At 42.2% G+C, this 26358-nt stretch overlaps 1 protein-coding gene across 6 annotated transcripts in view; it reads left to right on the forward strand.

Annotated features, from left to right (window-relative positions):
- Positions 1-26358, forward strand: part of LOC110535722 (ras GTPase-activating protein 1) — a 58590-nt gene that overhangs the window by 21578 nt on the left and 10654 nt on the right. For 5 of the 6 annotated variants that reach the window (XM_021620920.2, XM_021620923.2, XM_036935510.1 and 2 more), the window contains 6 exons: positions 15406-15558; positions 20552-20687; positions 20987-21057; positions 21648-21765; positions 22031-22062; positions 25082-25134. In XM_021620920.2, the coding sequence (XP_021476595.2) occupies positions 15406-15558; positions 20552-20687; positions 20987-21057; positions 21648-21765; positions 22031-22062; positions 25082-25134 (563 nt within the window). Of the gene's footprint in view, positions 1-14895; positions 15048-15405; positions 15559-20551; positions 20688-20986; positions 21058-21647; positions 21766-22030; positions 22063-25081; positions 25135-26358 lie in introns of those variants that run through there. The other variant, XM_021620924.2, reaches the window with a different exon arrangement.

The following is a 26358-nucleotide window of genomic DNA, read 5'->3' on the forward strand; positions in this document are numbered from 1 at the left end:
AGTTGAGCAACCATTGTAGTAGGTGCCAGGTGCACCGGTTTGAGTCAAGAACTGCTACGCTTCTGGGGGTTGCCTCTGTAGTAGTAACAACTTTATCATAATCCCACAGTTCTTAAAGTACTAACAGTACTAAGCAGGTTTTGGTAGGACTTGTAGTTTTGAAACCAAAATGTACCTGGAGGGTAGTATACGATACTCTGTGTTGTTTAGAAAATGCCATCAAAGTGGATCAGAGTTTAACAGGTTAAATCCGATGGAACATGATTGCTAGTCATTTTGGAGGAGCAAAGCAGTCAGAATTCCCATAATGGCCCTCTGATTAAATGGGTCAAAAGCTTTGAGTAGCTTTTGTAGGGAACATGATTGGCAACCATAAGGTTGGAGATTTGTTCTCTGTGTGGGCACTGTGATGGAGATGGGGCAACATTCTGACTGGGCTTTAAAGTCTTGGAGGATGCCCTTAGCCCTCCATCTGTGTGCGTCAAGCTAGTCCCTGTGTGCTGTCACTCTCTCCCTGACTGAGGGTAACAAGCTGTGACACTCCATCTGTGAAGAAAAATAGAGCAGTAATCAAGCCTTTGCTTTTTCCAAATGTTTTGTATTGAAAAATGTATATGCCTTAATTTATAAAAAAGTATAGACTCTTAGCTTTCATTTGACACAATGTGACATGCTCCTATAAACTTCTCATGTTGGTGCACATGGGTCATTTTTCTGATCCGGTTGGTACATAAACCCATGTGTTTACATTTGAAGATGTTGTGTTTTTGTACATTTACCAAAATAATCCTGGAGTTTGTAATCAATATGGAATTTCAGGGTGAGTGTGTCTTGAACCACGCACACAGCTAGTTACAGGTGACATGTGGTTGTATGTAAGATCCCCACAGAAGCCCCACAGAGGTTATGGCAGCATGCTCAGGGCTCGACATACAGGGCTGCCCACCGTGCCAGTGGAGGTTTTGGAATCCCTCTGGGCCAGTCAATCATCCACATCAGTGGTCTGCTTGGGCCAGTGGGAAAAAAAAGATTATCACAATGCTATTTTTAATCTGGGCTATATAATTTAAAATATATATAAAAAATTCCCAAAGCTGTTCGTTATATAGATTATTTATCACATGCGCACATAAACCTAGTTTGAGCGGAAAAATCTGTCAGGCAGCAAGAGCGCGCAGCTCTCAACTGGTTGTTGCATGAAAGAGCTCACAGAATGAAGAATGAGGAAATACATTTAAACTTATCTACCAGTAAATGCTTAGACAACAATAGGTATTCCAAAAGTTTAGTCTTAAGTCATCATGCGCCGTTTGAATTAGAGGTCGACCGTTTATGATTTTTTTCAACGTCGATACCGATTTATTGGAGGACCAAAAAAAGCCAATACCGATTAATCTGCCGACTTTTTCAAATGTATTTGTAATAATGACAATTACTACAATACTGAATGAACACTTATTTTAACTTAATATAATACATCAATAAAATCAATTTAGCCTCAAATAAATAATGAAACATGTTCAATTTGGTTTAAATAATGCAAAGAGAAAAAAGTAAAAATGGAATATGTGCCATGTAAGAAAGCTAACGTTTAGGTTCCTTGCTCAGAACATGAGAACATATGAAATCTGGTGGTTCCTTTTAACATGAGTCTTCAATATTCTCAGGTAAGAAGTTTTAGGTTGTAGTTATTATAGGACCATTTCTCTCTCTACCATTTGTATTTCATTAACCTTTGACTATTGGATGTTCTTATAGGCACTTTAGCATTGCCAGTGTAACAGTATAGCTTCCGTCCCTCTCCTCGCCCCTACCTGGGCTCGAACCAGGAACACATCGACAACAGCCAGCCTCGAAGCAGCGTTACCCATCTCTCCACAAAAGCCGCGGCCCTTGCAGAGCAAGGGGAACAACTACTCCAAGTCTCAGAGCGAGTGACGTTTGAAACGCTATTAGCGCTCAGCCCGCTAACTAGCTAGCCATTTCACGTTGGTTACACCAGCCTAATCTCGGGAGTCGATAGTGAAGAGCTGCTGGCAAAACGCACGAAAGTGCTGTTTGAATGAATGCTTACGAGCCTGCTGCTGCCTACCACCGCTCAGTTAGACTGCTCTATCAAATCATAGACTTAGTTTATAATAACACACAGAAATACGAGCCTTAGGTCATTAATATGGTCTAATCCGGAAACTATCATCTCGAAAACAAGACGTTTATTCTTTCAGTGAAATACGGAACTGTTCCGTATTTTATCTAACGGGTGGCATCTAAGTCTAAATATTCCGGGTAAAATTGCACAACCTTCAATGTTATGTCATAATTACGTAAAATTCTGAGCCAGGCGGCCCAAACTGTTGCATTTACACTGACTCTGCGTGCAACGAAAGCAAGAGAAGTGACACAATTTCACCTGGTTAATATTGCCTGCTTACCTGTGTTTCTTTTAACTAAATATGCATGTTTAAAAATATTTACTTCTGTGTATTTAATTTTAAGAAAAACATTGTTTATGGTTAGGTACACATTGGAGCAACGATACGCACCGCATCAATTATATGCAACGCAGGACACGCTAGATGAACAAGTAATATCATCTACCATGTGTAGTTAACTAGTGATTATGATTGATTTGTTTTTTAGAAGATAAGTTTAATGCTAGCTATCAACTTACCTTAGCTTACTGCTAGGCAAGCTCCTCGTGGAGTGCAATGTAATCATGTGGTTAGAACGTTGGACTAGTTAACTGTAAGGTTGCAAGATGGAATCCCCCGAGCTGACAAGGTAAAATTACGTCGTTCTGCCCCTGAACGAGGCAGTTAACCCACCATTCCTTTGCCGTCATTGAAAATAAGAATGTGTTCTTAACTGACTTGCCTAGTTAAATAAAGGTGTAACATTTTTTTTGGCCAAATCTGTGTCCAAAAATACCGATTTCCGATTGTTATGAGACCTTGAAATCGGCCATAATTAATCGGCCATTCCAATTTAATCGGTCGAACTCTAGTTTTATAGGCTTTCCCTGTAAACCTTAACAATTTTAAATGTTAACTGCAAAGTAGGCCTACCTGGCGGAGTGATATCATGTGGATTTGTATCAATTTGTTTTGAAACCTGCCGTCACACTTAGCCTACACTGTACATTGTACAGAATCACTGCTTGCCAAACCCATTTTTATCTTGGTAAGTGCACAAATTAATTAGAGGGCAACTTTTTTCAGACCTCATAAGTGGTCTCCCGATGTGGTGTAAGTACTGTTGTGGACTTAGAACATCAAATGTGTATTTTCTTTTATTTTGTATGTATCTAAACAAAAGTGTGAGAGTGAACTTGAAAAAAACAAGAAACTCTGGAACCTGGAAAATCAAAACCGGAAAAATTTAATTTAGCAAAAATAAAACTGACTTTTTTAGGGCCCTATTTTAGCCCTATATATAGACTGCTGATTTGTTGAAAATCGCTAAGAATAACACCCTTTTTTTAGATCGTTTGAGGGGGGAAAATAAAACATTTGCACCATCAATGTAAAAAAAGATGCATTGAAATTTTGCGTGCGTCACCAGCTTTCTTGGGCCAGTATTTTCATTCTGACCAGTAGCATTGTTTGCACAGGCCCAGTGTGCCGCTGGCAAATTTACCTGGATGTCAAGCCCTGATGTGTTGTTGCTTTCCAACCATACTCGTGTGACGTCACTCCCTACCTACACTGCCCCACTTTTCCTAAAGCCAATTGGCTGCATGATCATGATGCGTGGCTTTATTTTAGACTCCAGAGAAAGAGAGGGAAAGAGACGTTCATTCTGCTTGCCTTTAAGATGCAGACTGACTCAACCTCCTCATCCTGTAAGAAAAAAACTGTCCCTCAAACCTTTTGGACGATAATAAAACTGGACAACTTATCAGAATATTTTCAAATCGCTTAGCAAGGCTTCCAGCATATGTGAGGTCTGGTCCAGTCCAGCAGCCCCCTTCGGTTGCTGCTCACAGACCCTAGAGTGCGGACTGACTTTATCGGGACAGCAGGTTTATAGCATCATGGCACAGACTGATTTAGAGTTGTGTTTGAGTTGCTTTCCGTGCCGGAGCATTCAGACCCTAGTCACTCCGACTCAACATTCTCCTCAGCAGCAGAATAAGTAGCGTCAGTGGAGCGGGCACACCTTGTGAGAGAGCGGGACAAACGACAAGATGCAGCAGAGAGCCAACTCTGCGTAAGTGGGGCACCTAGCCAGCCAGCTTTCCTTTTACTCTCTTAACAGGCTGGTAGGACAGGATATATAGGATTTGCATGTTCTATCTCTTTGTCTCTCTGTTTATTAATCTCTCCCAGACAGTTGGGTTTTTGGAATTACCCATACCTTTTCCCCTAAATATATTTTTGTAATGCTTTGCTTTTGTTTGGAGCTGTGTTTGGGTGAGTTATTGCTTTGATTCTAGTTTACATTCATATATTTATTGATTGAGTCCACATTAATTGGATTCATTGATATAGATTAAAAAGCTGGTGTGTGTGTGCATATAATGGTGTAGAAATGTGTCCCCAATGTTTTCCTCCTGTAGTAAATTCTAGAGGAGCATCTAGTTGTTTTTGTAGGCCAGTGTCAATAAATATTAGGACAAGCTTCATTATCTCCAATTTAGTGTGGAATATACATTTAAATATGGACTGTTTGGCTAAACATTGTTAGTGCCAGTGACAGAGGACAGTCCTATCCGTGCAGAGAAGACACGATGAGCTCCATTTCCCCTCTGACAGCTGGCAGCTCCGCCGAGGCATATTGCTAATGTAAAGTGGTGGTGCAGTTTCATTACTTGTTGACGTTGATGAGCAGTGACTGGACGACTTCGGAGATGTTTTTGCATGGCGGAGGGAGGGAAAAACAGCAGAGGCAAATGCACAAGGGAGAACTAGTGAGCGAGAGAATAAGACTCAGTCCTCATTCAAGCAACAACAAGCCAAGTGCCCTCTAAGCCTTAGAGACGTAGCCCTTGCAAATCCAGAGGTCTCAGTCCCGCGCTCTCCCTCCATCCCTGCTCGCCAGCCGTCCAGGTCTAACCAGAGGTCACATCCTGAATACTCAAACAACACAGAAGCATTTTTGCTTCATCTCAGGAGGAGCCTGGGGGGGGGGGGCAGTACATGGTATATAGGCTTTTGCCTTGTGTTCAAACCATTTCAGGGTCGAAGTTGTCGCTCAAGCGGTGAAAAGCTAATTTCTAAACCTGTTGCTTCTAATTGGCCATTTTTACATACTGAAAATACCATTCAGTGTGTAGAGAAATCTGTAGAGAAATCGCACACAAAATCAGGTAGCCTAAATTCTACAATGTTTCTAGGGCTGACCACATTTAGTCGTTTGGTCGATAGGCTGTTGGTGGACAAAGATTTCTTTAGCTGGGCAGTTGCAATTTTAGTTTTTTTATGGTGCACAAGACACCTGTCTGATTTGTGCCTGTCTCAGTGGACTAATCCATTGCGGAATGGCACAGTTGTCACTCTTAAGACAAGATACACAATATTCAGTCTCACATCTACAAATAATGGCGAAACTCTAATAAATCCGCCCCCAAGAAAATGTATAACAAATGCGCTTTCTGCAGTGTTGGTAACGGTCACAGTCCGCGGTTCTGAAACGTAATCTTCAGTGTGCCGTAGAATTGGTGCCTTTCCCCATGTTGCTGTGTGCATAATAGCGAAGTTAACCAGCATATTGGGATTAAGAACAATGCGGCGGAGGCAGCAGCAGCAAAGGTGAGGAACCAGCCCTTGCCTTACCCTAATTGTCTAAGAAAATTGAAGAGACATGAAACATCAACTTAAGCTATTGATTGTAGACCTAATTAACTATTAAATTTGCCTGGCTTTAAATTATCCATATACAGTATCAGTCAAAAGTTTGGACACCTGCTCATTGAAGTTTTTTGTTTTTTTTCTACATTATAGAATAATAGTGTAGACATCAAAACTATAAAATGTAGTAACCAAAACTGTGTTAAATAAATATATTTGAGATTCTTCAAAGTAGCCACCCTTTGCCAAGTATGTGCAAAGCTGTCATCAAGGCATTCTCTCAACCAGCTTCATGAGGAATGCTTTTCCAACAGTCTTGAAGGATTTCCCACATATGCTGAACACTTGTTAGCTGGTTTTCCTTCAGTCTGCTGTCCAACTCTTCCCAAACCATCTCAATTGGTTGTGGTTGGGTGATTGTGGAGGAACAGTCATCTGATGCAGCACTCCATCACTCTCTCCTTGGTCAAATAGCCCTTACACAGCCTAGAGGTGTGTTTTGGGTCATTGTCGTGTTGAAAAACAAATAGTCCCAGTAAGCGCAAACCAGATGGGATGGCAATTAGCTGCAGAATGCTGTGGTGGCCATGCTGGTTAAGTGTGCCTGGAATTCTAAACATCACTGACCGTGTCACCAGTAAAGCACCATCACACCAACTCTTCTATGCTTCACGGTGGGAACCACACATGCGGAGATCATCCGTTCACATACTCTGCGTCTCACAAAGACACGGCGGTTGTACATTTGGACTCATGAGACCAAAGGACAGATTTCCACTGGTCTAGTGTACATTGCTTGTGTTTACTGGCCCAAGCAAGTATCTTCTTCTTATTGGTGTCCTTTAGTGATTTATTTGCAGCAATTTGACCATGAAGCCCTGATTTCAACTCCTCTGAACAGTTGATGTTGATGTCTGTTACTTGAACTCTGAAGCATTTATTTGGACTGCAATCTGAGGTGCAGTTAACTCTGAAGAACTTATCTGTAGCAGAGGTAACTCTGGGTCTTCCTTTCCTGTGGCGGTCCTCATGAGAGCCAATTTCATCATAGCGCTTGGTTTTTGTGACTGCACTTGAAGAAACTTTCTTGAAATTTCCAGATTGACTGACCTTCATGTCTTAAAGTAATGATGGACTGTCATTTTCTTTGCTTATTTGAGCTGTCCTTGCCATTGTTTATTATTAAAAGCATTAAGAAGGAAAGACATTTTATAAATTGACTTAACTTTGCACATCTGTAAATTGAAATGACAGATGATTTACCTCAAGAAGCTGGTTGGGAGAATGACAAGAGTATGCAAAGCTGTCATCAAGGCAAAGGGTGGCTACTTTGAAGAATCTCAAATATAAAATGTTATTTGTTTAAGTTTTTTTTGGTTACTACATGATTCCATTTGTGTTTTTGTGTAGCTTTAGAAGTCTTCACTTTTATTCTTCAATATAGAAAATAGTAAAAATAAAGAAAAACCCTTGCATGAGTAGGTGTCAACTTTTTGTGTGTGTGTACAGAACATTAAGAACACCTTCATAATATAGATTTGCACCCCACTATTTGCCCTCAGAACTGCCTTTATTTGTCGTGGCAAGGACTACACGGTGTCGAAAGCGTTCACAGGGATGCTGGCCGATGTTGACACCAATGCTTCCCACAGTTGTCAAGTAGGCTTGATGTCCTTTGCATCAAGAATAGTCTACTACCCAAACGGGAAACTGCTGAACGCGAAAGCATTGCAGTTTTTGACACACACAAGCCGGTATGCCTGGCGGCACCTACTATCATACCCCGTTAAAAGGCACTTAAATCTTGTCTTGCCCATTAACCCTGATTCATCTACACTGATTGAAAAATGGAGGCCCTCTTCTCTCATGTTGTAGTGATTGTGTCTCGGTTGCCTTCTGTCATGGGGTGAATTTTGGTCCATTCCTCCTGACAGAGCTGGTATAACTGAGTCAGGTTTGTAGGCCTCCTTTCTCGCAAACACTTTTTCACTTCTGCCCACAAATTTTCTAAAGGATTGAGGTCAGGGCTTTGTGATGGCCATTCCAATACCTTGGCTTTGTTGTCCATTAGCCATTTTGCCACAACTTTGGAAGCATGATTGGGGTCATTGTCCATTTGGAAGACCCATTTGCAACCAAGCTTTAACTTCCTGACTGATGTCTTGAGATGTTGCTTCAATATTTCCACTTAAATTTCCATTCCTTGTGATGCCATCTATTTTGTAAAGTGCACCAGTCCCCCCTCCAGCAAAGCACCCCCACAACATGCTGCTGCCACCTCCGTGCTTCACTGTTGGGATGGTGTTCTTCGGCTTGCAAGCATCCCCTTTTCCTCCAAACATAACGATGGTCATTATGGCCAAACAGTTGTATTTTTGTTTCATCAGACCAGAGGACATTTCTCCAAAAAGTACAATCTTTGTCCCCAGTTGCAAACCGTAGTCTGGCTTTTTTATGGCAGTTTTTGAGCAGTGGCTTCTTCCTTGCTGAGCGGCCTTTCAGGTTATGTTGATATAGGACTCGTTTTACTGTGGATATACAGTGCCTTGCGAAAGTATTCGGCCCCCTTGAACTTTGCGACCTTTTGCCACATTTTAGGCTTCAAACAAAGATATAAAACTGTATTTTTTTGTGAAGAATCAACAACAAGTGGGACACAATCATGAAGTGGAACGACATTTATTGGATATTTAAAACTTTTTTAACAAATCAAAAACTGAAAAATTGGGCGTGCAAAATTATTCAGCCCCTTTACTTTCAGTGCAGCAAACTCTCAACAGAAGTTCAGTGAGGATCTCTGAATGATCCAATGTTGACCTAAATGACTAATGATGATAAATACAATCCACCTGTGTGTAATCAAGTCTCCGTATAAATGCACCTGCACTGTGATAGTCTCAGAGGTCCGTTAAAAGCGCAGAGAGCATCATGAAGAACAAGGAACACACCAGGCAGGTCCGAGATACTGTTGTGAAGAGGTTTAAAGCCGGATTTGGATACAAAAATATTTCCCAAGCTTTAAACATCCCAAGGAGCACTGTGCAAGCGATAATATTGAAATGGAAGGAGTATCAGACCACTGCAAATCTACCAAGACCTGGCCGTCCCTCTAAACTTTCAGCTCATACAAGGAGAAGACTGATCAGAGATGCAGCCAAGAGGCCCATGATCACTCTGGATGAACTGCAGAGATCTACAGCTGAGGTGGGAGACTCTGTCCATAGGACAACAATCAGTCGTATATTGCACAAATCTGGCCTTTAAGGAAGAGTTGCAAGAAGAAAGACATTTCTTAAAGATATCCATAAAAAGTGTCGTTTAAAGTTTGCCACAAGCCACCTGGGAGACACACCAAACATGTGGAAGAAGGTGCTCTGGTCAGATGAAACCAAAATTGAACTTTTTGGCAACAATGCAAAACGTTATGTTTGGCGTAAAAGCAACACAGCTCATCACCCTGAACACACCATCCCCACTGTCAAACATGGTGGTGGCAGCATCATGGTTTGGGCCTGCTTTTCTTCAGCAGGGACAGGGAAGATGGTTAAAATTGATGAGAAGATGGATGGAGCCAAATACAGGACCATTCTGGAAGAAAACCTAATGGAGTCTGCAAAAGACCTGAGACTGGGACGGAGATTTGTCTTCCAATAAGACAATGATCCAAAACATAAAGCAAAATCTACAATGGAATGGTTCAAAAATAATAGGTGTCTGGCTAGACTGCAAACTCTCCTTCCAGACTCATATCAAACATCTCCAATCGAAAATCAAATCAAGAGTCGGCTTTCTATTCCGCAACAAAGCCTCCTTCACTCACGCCGCCAAGCTTACCCTAGTAAAACTGACTATCCTACCGATCCTCGACTTCGGCGATGTCATCTACAAAATGGCTTCCAACACTCTACTCAGCAAACTGGATGCAGTCTATCACAGTGCCATCCGTTTTGTCACTAAAGCACCTTATACCACCCACCACTGCGACTTGTATGCGCTAGTCGGCTGGCCCTCGCTACATATTCGTCGCCAGACCCACTGGCTCCAGGTCATCTACAAGTCCATGCTAGGTAAAGCTCCGCCTTATCTCAGCTCACTGGTCACGATGGCAACACCCATCCGTAGCACGCGCTCCAGCAGGTGTATCTCACTGATCATCCCTAAAGCCAACACCTCATTTGGCCGCCTTTCGTTCCAGTACTCTGCTGCCTGTGACTGGAACGAATTGCAAAAATCGCTGAAGTTGGAGACTTTTATCTCCCTCACCAACTTCAAACATCTGCTATCTGAGCAGCTAACCGATCGCTGCAGCTGTACATAGTCTATTGGTAAATAGCCCACCCATTTTCACCTACCTCATCCCCATACTGTTTTTATTTATTTATTTTTCTGCTCTTTTGCACACCAATATCTCTACCTGTACATGACCATCTGATCATTTATCACTCCAGTGTTAATCTGCAAAATTGTAATTATTCGCCTACCTCATGCCTTTTGCACACATTGTATATAGACTCCCCCTTTGTTTTCTACTGTGTTATTGACTTGTTAATTGTTAACACAGAGTTACACATGGAGTAGTCTGCTCATACTGCTATGCTTTATCTTGGCCAGGTCGCAGTTGCAAATGAGAACTTGTTCTCAACTAGCCTACCTGGTTAAATAAAGGTGAAATTAAAATATTTTAAAAAATCCAGGTGTTAGAATGGCCAAGTCAAAGTCCAGACCTGAATCCAAACGAGAATCTGTGGAAAGAACTGAAAACTGCTGTTCACAAATGCTCTCCATCCAACCTCACTGAGCTCGAGCTGTTTTGCAAGGAGGAATGGGAAAAAATGTCAGTCTCTCGATGTGCAAAACTGATAAAGACATACCCCAAGCGACTTACAGCTGTAATCGCAGCAAAAGGTGGCGCTACAAAGTATTAACTTAAGGGGGCTGAATAATTTTGCACGCCCAATTTTTCAGTTTTTGATTTGTTAAAAAAGTTTGAAATATCCAATAAATGTCGTTCCACTTCATGATTGTGTCCCACTTGTTGTTGATTCTTCACAAAAAAATACAGTTTTATATCTTTATGTTTGAAGCCTGAAATGTGGCAAAAGGTCGCAAAGTTCAAGGGGGCCGAATACTTTCGCAAGGCACTGTAGTTACTTTTGTACCTGTTTCCTCCAGTATCTTCACAAGGTCCTTTGCTGTTGTTCTGGGATTGATTTGCACTTTTTGCACCAAAGTAGGTTCATCTCTTGGAGACAGAACACGTCTCCTTCCTGAGTGGTATGACTGCTGCGTAGTCCCATGGTGTTTATACTTGCATACTATTGTTTGTGCAGATGAACGTGGTACCTTCAGGCGTTTGTAAATTGCTCCCAAGGATGAACCAGACTTGTGACGGTCTACAGTTTTTTTTATTTATTTTTTATCTGAGCTCTTGCCGGATTTCTTTTGATTTTTCCCATGAAGTCTAGCAAAGAGGCACTGAGTTTGAAGTTGGGCCTTGAAATACATCCACATGTACACCTCCAATTGACTCAAATTATGTCAATAAGCCTATCAGAAGCTTCTAAAGCCACAACATAATTTTTTGAATTTTCCAAGCTGTTTAAAGGCGCAGTCGACTTAGTGTATATAAACTTCTGACCCACTGGAATTGTGTTACAGTGAAATAATCTGTCTGTAAACAATTGTTTGAAAATCTACTTGTCATGCACAAGTGGATGTCCTAACTGACTTGCCAAAACCATAGTTTGTTTACAAGAAATTTGTGGAGTGGTTGAAAAACGAGATTTAATGACTCCAACGTATGTAAACTTCCGACTTCAACTGTGTGTGTGTGTATATCTATCTCTATCGTTTTTCAACCACTCCACAAATTTCTTAAACTATGGTTTTAGCAAGTTGGTTAGGACATCAATTTACAACATAATATAGATATAGTGCGATTGCTGTAGCCCATGTTTACCAATGTATTTCCTTGTTGAAGCAATGCAATTATAACAATGTTGACTGCAAACAAAATATTTAGCTAATATGGTGCAGGCTATTTAACAAACTAGTCCATAAACAGACTAAAATTCAATTTTTAGTTGATGACCGTACACTACATTAAAGACCGTAAATACACAACTTGAAGCAACCACATATTTAGCCATGGAGCACATTCTGATTGGCTAGTGAGGGGCTCCAGACACCCACAGCTTGTTTATTCAACAAAACCCAGCTCTTTCGCGCTACTCCACCCATAATTCCGGTTGTGAAAATGGAACATATTTTGGACACCCCCGAACCTGTAACGCTACTGCCAGGGCTACGATTTAACATTGTGTTAGGTCTCTATTTTAACAAACCTATGTCAGATCAGGTCTGCATTGTATGTTTGTGCAGAAGTTTTCTTTGGTTTTTAACTAGCCTATTGATGCAATTCTTTTTGCAGCATGACCAATCAGTTTTATTGTTGACAGGTTTCGGTTGTTGCTCTTTTGAAGTGCACACGGCACAGTATGCAGGATACAGAGCAGCCTTATTTCAGAGTAGTGCTTGAGTGTTATTAAACTAGTAGCAGAGCAGAATAGAGCGTCACTGCTGCTCTCGGTTCATGCACCGACACGACACGGCATTCCTCAGACTGCTAAAACCAGCATGTCCTATCGCTGCTGTCATGGGTTATGGTCATACTGCATATATCACAACACCCTGGCTAACCCCTCCACCCATCCTCCAAAATGTTCTACCGTACAGACAGGCCTATTGAAAATAAGCTCTTACATTAGTGAGGACTGCGTTGCTCGTAGCCTTCAACTTATTTTAATGTTGATAAGACATCTCGTTTGGTTGCCATGTTTTTGTTGCTTTTAAAGTTATTGTGTGCAGTACCTTGTTGAGTAACTTTTAGCTGGTTATGGATATTGCACATAGGTCGGTGGAATATTTATCTCACTGCAGTTCATTAACTTGCACACACAAGCGTTTTCAGACATGGTGGGGTTGGAACACTTATGACTGGTGGCGCAATTAAATATGACAAACATCTCATATGATTCAGTAAAAATCACATCTGCGGGAGTTGCAGTTTTTGAATGTATGCAAGAATACAGTATGAGCCAAGAAACGTTCACAGCTAGACTCGCACATCCTCTATCAGACACCATAGTGACCAACAGCTATTGACAGTTCTGATCTAGGCGAAATGAATTCACTCAGATGCAGTTGCAATATGATTTAGCCCATCAGTTGATACAGTAGCCTATACCTGGACATCTGTCTAACCCATAGCAGGCCAGTACACCTGAGCTCCGGAAGACAAACGCAGCCTGGGGGAGTTTCTCTGCATGGAACTCATCTTCTGCTGCCTTAGTGTTTCCACTCGACTCAGTGTAAATCTGCACACTGTTTACTGTGGACCTTCTATAGACCTGAACATCCAATTCAGCAGCAACACTGTTGGTTCTGGCCAACCTGGTTTGTATGCAAGGCACTCCACTCCGCTGTACTACAGTCAGTCTCATGTTTTGTCTATGCTGACAGATATGACTGAGGTGGGAGGAGAAGGCCCCCTTCCGCCTGTGCCTTCCCCCAACCCCTTGCCCATTAAGGCCTATGCCACAGGGATGTCTGCTTTTCTGTAACTGGGAGCCGGCCCTGCCATCAGTAGTTGAGGGCAAAATGTTTAATGTTTTAAATGTCAACTTCCTCGATGACATGGAATTTAACCACATCCTGACCGGCATATCCATTTCACTACCTCTGACAGCCACTGATTGACCTCTCTTATTGGTACTACACTCTGGACCTTAACTCCTCACATAAGCCTACTGCTGAAAACTGCTTTGAAATGGCCCTGGCTTGGATGTCACGTGTACACCATTAGCCTATTCTCACTTCACACACCTAGTTTATTCTCATGCACTCCACCCGTAAGCTACATATTACGCGTAGTTCACACACAGATACACTTGCACTCACTGCTCTCAATCATTCTTTAAGTCATAGGCCCTACTCCTTAGCGCTTCTCTCAATCACACACTCACTTCTCACATCTGTCCTCCTCAATACTCTCTCCATCACACAAATCCTTTAGCCAGTCCCCTAACCCCCTCCCAGGAGCTCCACTGGCCCATTTCCTCCTTCACAGCACGCCTTCCTCCACCACCACAGACTTCACATTCTCATTATTATTTTACAAGTGCAGACCCTTGCTCTTCTAAGCCAGATGGGAGCCCTTAACGTCCTGTGTGAAAAGAGCTACTGCAGCACCTCATGCATCCCGCCTCCCCAGGCCCCCTGTCCTGAGGTCGCTAGCCCAAATCTGGGCCAGCGTGTACACCCCCCCCCTCCATCTGTCAGGAGTGTCAAGTCAGTAACCTGCTAAAATTTTAACCAGTGTTGTTCGAAAAGCTACTGTTTAATTAAAAAATCTGCCTGGTTTTAATGGTGAGGTGGAAGCTTAAAAAGCTTTTAGCATTTGCGCTCCGTTCCACTCTCCTCTCGCCTGTTTTAGAGTGAATGCTCTCTAGGTACACTAAAGGGTAAAATCTTAGTGCGGTTTCTTACTGGCTTAATATTTCAGAAGATATCAATGTAATGTTTTGCTCACACCCGCAGTTTTTATTTTATTCAAGTCAAGCCCACAGCACTCCCAGTCAAGACCCAGCCTACTAGGACTACAACGTAATTTTTTAGCAGTAGGCTATTTGAATCCATCCCCCAAAAAATCGGTGTATTATTATGAATGAGTGTTAAATATGCACTATGTAGAAATTCGCACCGCCATTTCCTGGTTGCTAAAATTGGAATAGTTTGCCTAATTTCAGTATAGTGTAGAGAATTGTTGTACCATTTAAACCGCTGTGAATTTGTTGTTTTTACATATCCAAAAATATTGTATTTTCAGCTGTTTTGAAGTTGGTGTACAAAACCCAAAAGTAAGACTCAAACAAAACTTAAGACCGATTGCTTCTTAGACTCGCTTTCAATGAGCATGACAGATCTAGAACTCGCATTTCTGTGCGAATTTAGCCAGGTTACCCAGAAAGTTAAATATTGCAGCTTGAATGAATGAATGAATGAATGAATGAACAAACGAGTGTAATGTCCATTGAATATGTGACTCCATTGAGTCTATGCATGTGAGGGAACAAGTGTGACAAACTGAGTGGTTGATTTGAGAACTAGTGAATAGTCGAATAGTGATAGTTAATTTGACTGAAATGGAGTAGCCTAAAATAATGGGCGAACAAGGGAGTGGGTGTTTGGGTGAATGAGGTAAGTAGGCTATTTTATTTATGGCCCCAACATATTTATTCATCAATTCAGTGATTTTAATTATTCATAGTGTTTACGATGTGAACCAAATTTGAACTTGCACTGCTATTAGGCTGAAGTATGTTTGAATAATGTCATGCCGTGTAACAAGCCTACATGAAGACCTTGTTTGTGTGTAACTGTGCACATGTCACTCCCTCCTGGAATCCTCTCGGATGGTACGCTAAATAGAGCACATAGTCTTCGTGTTGACAACGTTTTCCCGAGAGGGAAAAAAACAACGGAGTCCAACATAATGTAAATGCAGGAATAGTCACCCGAGGCTGACTGTAGCTTTCCCTCCCTGTCTGTTTGTCAGGTGGTACCATGGGAAGCTGGACCGGACCATTGCTGAGGAGCGGTTGCGGCAGGCCAGGACCCCCGGCAGCTACCTCATCAGGGAGAGTGACCGCCGGCCCGGCTCCTTTGTCCTGTCCTTTCTCAGCATGACCAGTGTGGTCAACCACTTCAGGTCAGTACCCACACAGACCGAGAGAGACACTGAGCATATAAACACTTGATCATGACTAGGGCTGTTGCGGTGACCATATTACCTCCACACCGGCGGTCATGAGTCATAAAGGCAGTCAAATTCCACATGACTGTTTAGTCACGTCAATTCTCCAAGCTCTGATGCTGCTGATTTGCCATTTAGTAGCCTACCAAACTTGCTAACTGCCTGGTACTCAGCACGCTATTGTCCCTCTAATCAATCTGACATCAATGCAAATGTAATCAAACAGTTCACGAGAGCCCATGAGCTCATGTTGCGCAACATTTCTATAGGCTATGCAATTGCGGAAGAAAACATGGTGATGTCTGCTAATAAAAAGACAAGGCCTATATTTATTTCTCAACTTTCCTAATATTAAGCAAAATGCTTCTATTTAAAACAGGAGTATAGCCTACCTGGCTGGCATGACAATAAACCGTGGGGAAAAGTTTCCGCCATTCGCTACTTAAGTGCCCCTGTTTTCGATACAGGTGCATGATAATGGTCCATTCTAAATTGAAACAAATGTCACACATTATTTAGTATATGTAAAGATCAGATTTAAATCAAGAATAGTCTAATGGGTGACAATATTAGCCTTTCACTTGTGAATGATATATTATCTCTTGTGAATGATGCCCAGCACATGAAACAATGCCTTTTTTTGTGACTTTTTCAAATCATAGTTGCATAACTCGTTAAAAAAAAATCTTGTCTGCTAAATGAACTAGTGCAGCCCACAGCTATTTGGCATAGCCACATAAGGACAACTCGGAGTATGCTATTATTTTCTTCTGAAATAGACTACATTGTCTTTGTCTTCTTTAGACCTGTCTATAATAAATAATGGATTTATTGGGAAGGCGTAGGCTATATTACATGGATTTATTGGGCTTTTTAAAATGGATTTATTGGGCTTTTTAAAATTGATTTATTGGGCTTTTTAAAATGGATTTATCAGCCAAAATTCATTTTAAAAAGCCTATGTGTGGAAGCTAGGAGATGCTAAATATGTTTGTTAATTAACGGTAAATTACCTTGAGACTGACCAGTTATTTGCTTAACAATCACTGGCTGACAATTCCGTGACCACGACAGCCTTAATCATGACTCAGTTCCATTACATTACACATTAAGTCATTGGACAAAGGTGTCTTCTGTAAGGGGCAGTTGTAAGATCCCCTGACACTCTGTCTGAACATTAACATGCATCGCTTGCATGTACGGTTTTGGATCTTGTCTTTCATTTCAGTAAGAAATTAAATTGATACACACCTTAAAACGGTTAGGGTTAGTGTTCCCACACGGCCATATCTCGATGTTACAGCACTTGTTTATGGAAAACAGACGGAAGACGAGCCGACCACCTGTGCTAATTAGTTAATTTGAGAACAAGGCTACCTAAATTCTACCAGCACGTTGACTGTGGTACCTGCTCAAGCAAAACACTGGACCACTGCTACTCTAAATTCTGCAATGCATACAATGCCCTCCCCCATCCTCCCTTCGGCAAATCCGACCACGACTTCGTCTTGCTCATACAGTCCTATAGGCAGAAACTCACAGGATGTACCCGTGACTAGAACCATTCAATGTTGGTCTGACCAATCGGAATCCATGCTCCAAGATTATTTTGATCACTTAGACTGGAAAATGTTCCGGGAAGCCTCAGACAATGACGCGGCTAGGGATACTGTCTGGACCAGCAGCCCTGCAAATGTTAACACGTTTAAATGTCTTACTCACGTCGGGCACAGAGGAGGAGAGGGAGGGGCCGACGTAAGTAAGACATTTAAACGTGTTAACCTTTGCAAGGCTGCTGGCCCAGACGGCATCCCTAGCCGCGTCATCCGAGAATGCGCAGACTAGCTGGCTGGTGTGTTTTACGGACATATTCAATCAGTCACTAGCCAAGTCTGGTGAAGCTAAATTCAAGATGGACACCATTGTTCCTGTACCAACGAAGGCAAAGATACCTGAACTAAATGACTATCGCTCCGTAGCACACACTTCTGTCATCATGAAGTGCTTTGAGAGACTAGTCAAGGATCATATCACCTCCACCTTACCTGCCACCCTAGACCCACTTCATTTTACACACCGCTCCAACATGTCCACATCCTATGCAATCGCCATCACACTGCCCGATCCAATGTGGGCAAGAGGAATACCTACGTAACAATGCTGTTCATGGACTACAGCTCAGCATTCAACACCATAGTACCCTCCAAGCTCATCATTAACTCAAGGCCCTGGGTCTCAACCCTGCCATGTGCAATTGGGTCCTGGACTTTCTGACGGGCAGCCCCCAGGTGGTGAAGGTAGGAAACATCTCCACTTCGCTGATCCTCAACACTGGGGCCCCACAAGGGTGCGTGCTCAGCCCCTCTGCTCTGAACTACCTGTTCACCCATGACTGCGTGGCCATGCACGCCTTCAACGCAATCATCAAGTTTCCAGACACAACAGTAGTGGGCTTGATTACCAACAGGCAGCCTACAGGGAGGAGGTGAGGGCACTCTGAGTGTGGTGCCAGGAAAACAACCTCACTAAACATCAACAAAACAAAGGAGATGATTGTGGACTTCAGGAAACAACAGAGGGATCCCCATATCCACATCAACGGGACAGCAGTGGAGATGGTGGAGAGTTTCAAGTTCCTTGGCGTACACATCACGGACAAACTGAAATGGTCCACCCACATAGACAGCGTGGTGAAGGCGTAACTGGCGCCTCTTCAACCTCAGGAGGCTGAAGAAATTTGGCTTGTCACCTAAAACCATCATAAAGAATTACAGATGCACAGTCGAGGGCATCCTGTCGAGCTGTATCACCGCCTGGTACGGCAACTGCTCCGCCCACAACCGCAAGGCTCTCTAGAGGGTAGTGAGGTCTGCACAACGCATCACCGGGGGCAAACTACCTGCCCTCCAGGACACCTACACCACCCGATGTCACAGGAAGGCCAAAAAGATTATCAAGGACAACAATCACCCAAGCCACTGCCTGTTCACCCCGCTATCATCCAGAAGGCGAGGTCGGTGCAGGTGCAACAAAGCGGGGACCGAGTGGAGAAAAAAAGCTTCTGTCTATCTCAAGGCCATCAGACTGTTAAACAACTGTCACTAATGTAGAGAAGCTGCTGCCAACATACAGACCCAAATCACTGGATGGAGACTTTTTAATACATTTACTTAATAAAGGTATCACTAGTCACTTTACATATAATGCCACTTTAATGTTTACATATCCTACATTACTCATCTCATGTGTATATACTGTATTTCATACCATCTATTGCATCTTGCCTATGCTGCACGGCCATCGTTCATCCATACATTTATATGTACATATTCTTATTCCGTCCCCTTACATTTTGTGTATAATGTAGTTATTGTGAATTTGTTAGATTACTTGTTAGATATTACTGCACTGTCAGAACTAGAAGCACAAGCATTTTGCTACATCCACATGTCACATGTGTATGTGACAAATAAAATGTAGAGTTGATATAGCGTGCTCCGAACACCTGTGTATAAACGTAACCCGGGAAATGGAGCGGAACATCCGTTTTGTCAGATGGAGGCATCCATAGCTGCGTGGATTGGTGCAAAACTGCTACAGTAAGTCAATATAATTGACAGAGTGTAAAGAAGGAAGCCTGGACAGAATAAAAATATTCCTAAACATGCATCCTGTTTGCAACAAGACACTAAAGTAATACTACAAAGAATGTGGCAAAGCAATTCACTTTTAGTCCAGAATACAAAGTGTTATATTGGATTTGCCCCAAGCATAACACATTACTGAGTACCACTCTCCATATTTTCAGCATAGTGGTGGCTGCATCATGTTATGGGTATTGCTATAAACGTTAAGGACTGGGGAGGTTTTCAGGATAAAAAAAGAAACCGAATGGAGCTAAGCGCAGGCAAAATCTTAGAGTAAAATCTGGTTCAGACACTGGGAGATTGATTCGCCTTTCAGCACAATAACCTAAAACACATGGCCAAATCTATACTGGAGTTCCTTCCCAAGAAGACCCTGAGTGGCAATTTGACTTAAATCTACTTGAAAGTCTTTGACAACACCTGAAAATGCTTGTCTAGCGATGATCAACAACCAATTTGACAGAGCTTGAAGAATTTTGAAAATTATAATGGAAAAATGTTGCACAATCCAGGTGTGGAAAGCACTTAGACTTACCCAGAAAGACTCACAGATGTATCGTGATAATCACAGTACATATTGATCGGCACCTAAGTATAGTGATAATATTGTATCGTGAGGTCCCTGGCAATTCCCAGCCCTAGTGCATACTGTTTTAAACTTTTATTTTTATTTTATTCAACTGTATTTGTTCCAATGCGTCTGCAAGACCTGTCAATGAGGTCCGACGTTCATTGATGACCAATACCTCCTAGACCTGATCAACACCAGGCACTTCAGTAGACGATTGATAACATACAAAGAAATGATGACATCTCATTCACAACATTGCTTTATAGGAACCTGTGTGGATTGGTATTAGGAAGGCAAGGTTAAACATGTAGCCTAACCATAAGAAGATGTATTTGAATGGTGTCTAGTCTACATTACCGCATAGTCTGACTGAGATGTGCTCCCCTCTGTTCGCTGCCTCGCCAAGACTTTAATCATGTAATTTTCATCATTACTCGAGCAATTTCACTCAAGACTATTATCTGATGAGTCATGGTGGTTTAATGCATGTCTTTTCCTTTTGTTTCATAGATGCAACAGGGCAACTGGGCCTAATTTTAGCACTGTGCTGCTCTGCTCTTGTACTCTTTGATGTTTTGGGTCATTGTGGCAAATGTAGACCTGTTGTCTGCTGATAAATTGTTCAAACTGTCAATTTAGCTTTGGCCTATTTGTATTTTCATACATTCTGCAGTCTGTGCATGCATTGTGCTGATCAATTAATCATTCTTAGTGTTGTGTGTGTTTACAGGATAATCGCCATGTGTGGAGATTATTACATAGGCGGGCGGCGGTTCTCGTCCCTGTCGGACCTGATTGGTTATTACAGCTTTGTGTCTTGCCTGCTGAAAGGTGAAAAGCTGCTATCGCCCGTGGCACCCCCAGAAGTAAGATTTCATTGCACTCGAGTAGAAATGGAAGTTAGAATTTCTTAGACACATACTCAATATATCTGGGAAATATCTACTTCCCCCTACACCCCAGGCCATATATCATAACCACTCTCAGGAGAGAAGCCAGGCAAAATACTAATGAGTGGTGTGAGGCTGTGAAATCATCCTGGAGGGTGTCTGGTGGAATACTTTTAATTTGGAATTCCGAGGGGGGTTGAAGATATGAAGATTTTGGTGGAGGCATGGGTTAATGTGCAGTCCTGTGTTTTTATTGTCTATGCTCATGTGTGTAGCCTGTGGAGGACAGGAGGAGAGTGAGAGCCATTCTTCCATACACCAAAGTGCCAGAGACCGATGAGATCAGGTAAGCCCTACAAGAAGCGTAAGACATTTGTGGAAGGTGAAAGTGTGTGTTTGCCCTGTTGGAGATCACATTATCTGAATAGGACAAAAACAGACCTCTCCCTTTCATTTAGCAAATCCCAGCATGCGAACAGATGAGCCTGGCTATTCTTCATGTTGTCAGATCTGAGAAAATGTCTGAACCCTTAACACAGACACACTGCTAGCACAGACTTAGCTGGCTGGAAAGAACCATGCTATCGTTCTTCACAAAGGTGTTTGGTAGCTTACATGAGACACCTTGTGGAGAATGGCTGGTACGACACCCAAAGACTACCATATGTAAAAAAAAAGATATATATAAAATATTTTTAAAATAGTTCAGTCGGGAATAAGCTGTAAAGCCTCAAGCGTCCGCACTGCCTTTAGATCTCATAACTAAATAGTTAATTGTAATTGAAAAGAACAAAGACTGTTTCTAGTGCATTATAGTCGGTTTTTGTGAAACAGAAGATGCAGGTGTGAGTTCATGTGTAGCAGCACATTAAGATGGTAACACATATTTTTTGCCCCCAGTTTTTATTTTTCTTCCCTCTTCTCCATGTCTGTTAGCTTCCTGAAAGGGGACATGTTTATCGTTCACAATGAACTGGATGACGGCTGGATGTGGGTGACCAACGTGAGGACGGAGGAGCAGGGCCTCATTGTGGAGGACCTGGTGGAGGAGGTGGTGAGTTGAGTACAGCACAATGTCTGCTCTGCACAGGTCTGGGATCAGCCCTAACCCATAACCAAATTGCATTATTCCCTATGTAGGGCACTACTATATACAGGAAATAAGGTGCATTTTGGGACAGTCATGGTTTGCCATTTAAACATTTATTTTCTCAACCTTTTCTACTCAGCTGGCAATTGGAGTCTTTATGGGTCTATTCAGGTGTTTTCTTTTTCATTTGTTGTTACGTCTCCACTGATTTGTTCGTGCTTATTTTCAGGGACGGGAGGAGGACCCACACGAGGGCAAAGTGTAAGTTCTGATTTGGCTTTTTCTTCTTAGGTTGCCATAATGTCTATGTATAGTATATGTGATTTCATATGTAAACCTTTGTCAATACAGATAATTTCATCAACACTTTTCTCAATACCCACCATTATCCAACCCCCCACAAAACATTCACTCAATAGGTGATATTAATTCCGGAAAATGGCTGTTTGGATATTTTTAGACAGCCTATCATTTGAGGTTCATTACGTCCCTGCCTTCTGGCTGCCTCGACATACGCAACCCATGTTTACCCTATCCTCTAGCCAAATTATGTTTTCATGTGGTGCACGAATGGATAGGGAAGCTTGATTGAGAGCATACTGTATACAGTATGCGCCGTTACTGACTTTGACATAATCCATGTTTGCATCTACACGGCTCAATGAATCTCTAACAATAATGGTGTGACTCTGACCCAACACACAGTAAGGCTGTAAATGTGTGCTCATTTTGTTTGCCGGCTTCCCAAAGACAGACATACAGTTGAAGTTGGAAGTTTACATACACCTTAGCCAAATACATTTAAACTCCGTTTTTCACAATTCCTGACATTTTATCCCAGTAAAAATTCCCTGTTTTAGGTCAGTTAGGATCACCACTTTATTTTAAGAACTTGAAATGTCAGAATAATAGTAGAGAGTGATTTATTTCAGCTTTTATTTCTTTCATCACATTCCCAGTGGGTCAGAAGTTTACATACACTCAATTAGAATTTGGTAGCATTGCCTTTAAATTGTTCAACTTGGGTCAAACATGTTGGGTAGTCTTCCACAAGCTTCCCACAATAAGTTGGGTGAATTTTGGCCCATTCCCCCTGACAGAGCTGGTGTAACTGAGTCAGGTTGGTAGGCCTCCTTACTTGCACACGCTTTTTCAGTTCTGCCCACAAATTTTCTATAGGATTGAGGTCAGGACTTTGTGATGGCCACTCTAATACCTTGACTTTGTTGTCCTTAAGCCATTTTGCCACAACTTGGACGTATGCTTGGGGTCATTGTCCATTTGGAAGACCCATTTGTGACCAAGCTTTAACTTCATGACTGATGTCTTGAGATGTTGCTTCAATATATCCATATAATTTTCCTGCCTCATGATGCCATCTATTTTGTGAAGTGCACCAGTCCCTCCTGCTGCAAAGCACCCCTACAACATGATGCTGCCACCCCCGTGCTTCACTGTTGGGGTAGTGTTCTTCGGCTTGCAAGCCTCCCCCTTTTTCCTCCGAACATAACGATGGTCATTATGGCCAAACAGTTCTATTTTTGTTTCATCAGACCAGAGGACAAAAGTACAATCTTTGTCCCCATGTGCAGTTGCACACCGTAGTCTGGCCTTTTTATGGCGGTTTTGGAGCAGTGGTTCCTTCCTTGATGAGCGGCCTTTCAGATTATGTTGATATAGGACTCGTTTTACTGTGGATATAGATACTTTTGTACCTGTTTCCTCCAGCATCTTCACAAGGTCTTTTGCAGTTGTTCTGGGATTGATTTGCACTTTTCGCACCAAAGTACGTTCATCTCTAGGAGACAGAACCTGTTTCCTTCCTGAGCGGTATGACTGCTGTGTGGTACCATGGTGTTTATACTTGCAGACTATTGTTTGTACAGATGAACGTGGTACCTTCAGGCATTTGGAAATTGCGCCCAGGATGAACCAGACTTGTGGAGGTTAATTTTTTTTTTATATCTGAGGTCTTGCGAGATTTCTTTTGATTTTCCCATGATGTCAAGCAAAGAGGCACTGAGTTTGAAGATAGGCCTTGAATAGGCCTCCGATTGACTCAAATGATGTCAGTTAGCCTATGAGAAGCTTCTAAAGCCATGACATTTTCTGGAATTTTCCAAGCTGTTTAAAGGCACAATCAACTTAGTGTGTATAAACTTCTGACCCACTGGAATTGTGTTACAAGTTACAATAAGTGTTACAATAAGTGAAATAATCTGTCTGTAAACAATTGTTGGAAAAATGACTTGTCATGCCCAAAGTAGATGTCCTAACCGACTTGCCAAAACTATAGCTTGTTAATTAACAATACATTTGTGGAGTGGTTGAAGAACCCGTTTTAATGACTCCAACCTAAGTGTATGTAAACTTCTGACTTCAACTGTATGTACAATGTGAAAAATGAATTTTACAAATCCAACATTAAAGAAATTGTATTGTATCTGTTAATTAACTAAAGTTGCTTTGTACGAGTAGTTGAGTATTTGGAGTGAGATGACGTTAGAATGACTGACATTGGCCTCCCGGGATGCGCGTTGTGTTAAGAAGCAGTGCGGCTTGGTTGGGTTGTGTTTCGGGGGACGCATGGCTTTCGACCTTCGTCTCTCCCGAGCCCGTACAGGAGTTGTAGTGATGGAGACAAGATAGTAATTACAAAACAAAATGGGAACTGCATTGCTAGCTGTTCCACCGAGACTCTGGGTTCGCGCTCAGGCTCTGTTGCAGCCGGCCACGACCGGGAGGTCCGTGGGGCGACGCACAATTGGCTTAGCGTCGTCCGGGTTAGGAAGGGTTTGGCCGGTAGGGGTATCCTTGTCTCATCGCGCACCAGCGACTCCTGTGGCGCAGTGCAAGGTCGCCAGGTGCACGGTGTTTCCTCCGACACATTGGTGCGGCTGGCTTCCAGGTTGGATGCGCGCTGTGTTAAGAAGCAGTGCGGCTTGGTTGGGTTGTGTTTCGGAGGACGCATGACTTTCGACCTTTGTCTCTCCCGAGCCCGTATGGGAGTTGTAGAGACGAGATAGTAATTACTAAAAAAAAAATTGGATACCACGAAATTGGGGAGAAAAGGTGGTTAAAATAAAAAAGAATGAATGACTTGCTGTTTGGAGTTCACCAATAGGATCTATCAGGTTGTGATTCATCATCGTAGACTCTGATCTGACCCTTCTAAACCCCCCCCCCCCCTTAAACCCAGCACATTATTGACCTGTCGGTTTTCTTTTCCCTCCTCTCTCCCTTTTTTATCTCTAATGGTCCATCCTCATCCTCTCTGTAGTTGGTATCACGGCAAGATCAGCAAACAAGAGGCCTACAACTTGCTGATGACAGGTAGCAAGCACTATATTCTGTATTTAGATTTTACATTCTCCTCACGATTAATGTAGTACAATCGGATTATGCTCCCATATCTGTGATCTGTTATCAACAAACCTTTTCTGTTGCTAAAATATACACTACTAGTCAAAAGTTTGGACATGCCTACTCATTCAAGGGTTTTCTTTATTTCTACAATTTTATACATTGTAGAATAATAGTGAAGACCTCAACTATGAAATAACACATATGGAATCATGTAGTAACCAAAAAAGTGTTTCTTCAAAGTAGCCAGCAAACCAGTGGTAGCCATGCTTCTTGTTAAGTGTGCCTTGAATTGTAAATAAATCACTGACAGTGTCACCAGAAAACCACCCCCACACCACCACCTCCCATGCTTCACGGTGGAAACCACACATGCGGAGATCATCCATTCACCTACTTTGCGTCTCCCAAAGACACGGCGGTTGGAACCGAAGAGCTCAATTTTGGACTCCTTAGACCAAAGGAAATATTTCCACAGGTCTACTGTCCTTTGTGTATGTTACTTGGTTTCTTCTTATTGGTGTTATTATTTATTTTACCTTTATTTAACTAGGCAAGACAGTTGAGAACAAATTCTTATTTTCAATGATGGCCTTGGAACAGTGGGTTTACTGCCTTGTTCAGATTTCGACAGATTTCGATCTTGCAACCTTTCGGTTACTTGTCCAACGCTCTACCCATTAGGCTACCTGTCGCCCCTGAACATGTGTCCTTTTAGAAGTGGTTTCTTTGCAGCAATTCGACCATCAAGACCTGATATCAGTCGCCTCTGAACAGTTGAGGTTGAGATGTGTCTGTTACTTGAACTCTGAAGCATTTATTTGGACTGCAATCTGAGGTGCAGTTAATTGCTGATAACTAACTTATTCTCTGCTGCAGAGGTAACTTTGGATCGTCCTTTCCTGTGGCGGTCCTCATAAGAGCCAGTTTCGTAGCTCTTGATGGGTTTTGCGACTGCACTTGAAGAAATGTTCAAAACTCTTGAACTGTTCCGTATTGACTGACCTTCATGTCTTAAAGTAATGATGGACTGTTGTTTATCTTTGCTTATTTGAGCTGTTCTTGCCATAATGTGGACCGGGTCTTTTGACCAAATATGGCCATCTTCTGTATACCAACACAACTGATGGGCTCAAATCCATTAAGAAGGAAAGAAATTCCAACAATGCACAACTGTTAATTGAAGTGCAGTCC

This window comes from Oncorhynchus mykiss, chromosome 11, assembly GCF_013265735.2.
Source record: "Oncorhynchus mykiss isolate Arlee chromosome 11, USDA_OmykA_1.1, whole genome shotgun sequence".
Lineage (NCBI taxonomy): Eukaryota > Metazoa > Chordata > Actinopteri > Salmoniformes > Salmonidae > Oncorhynchus > Oncorhynchus mykiss.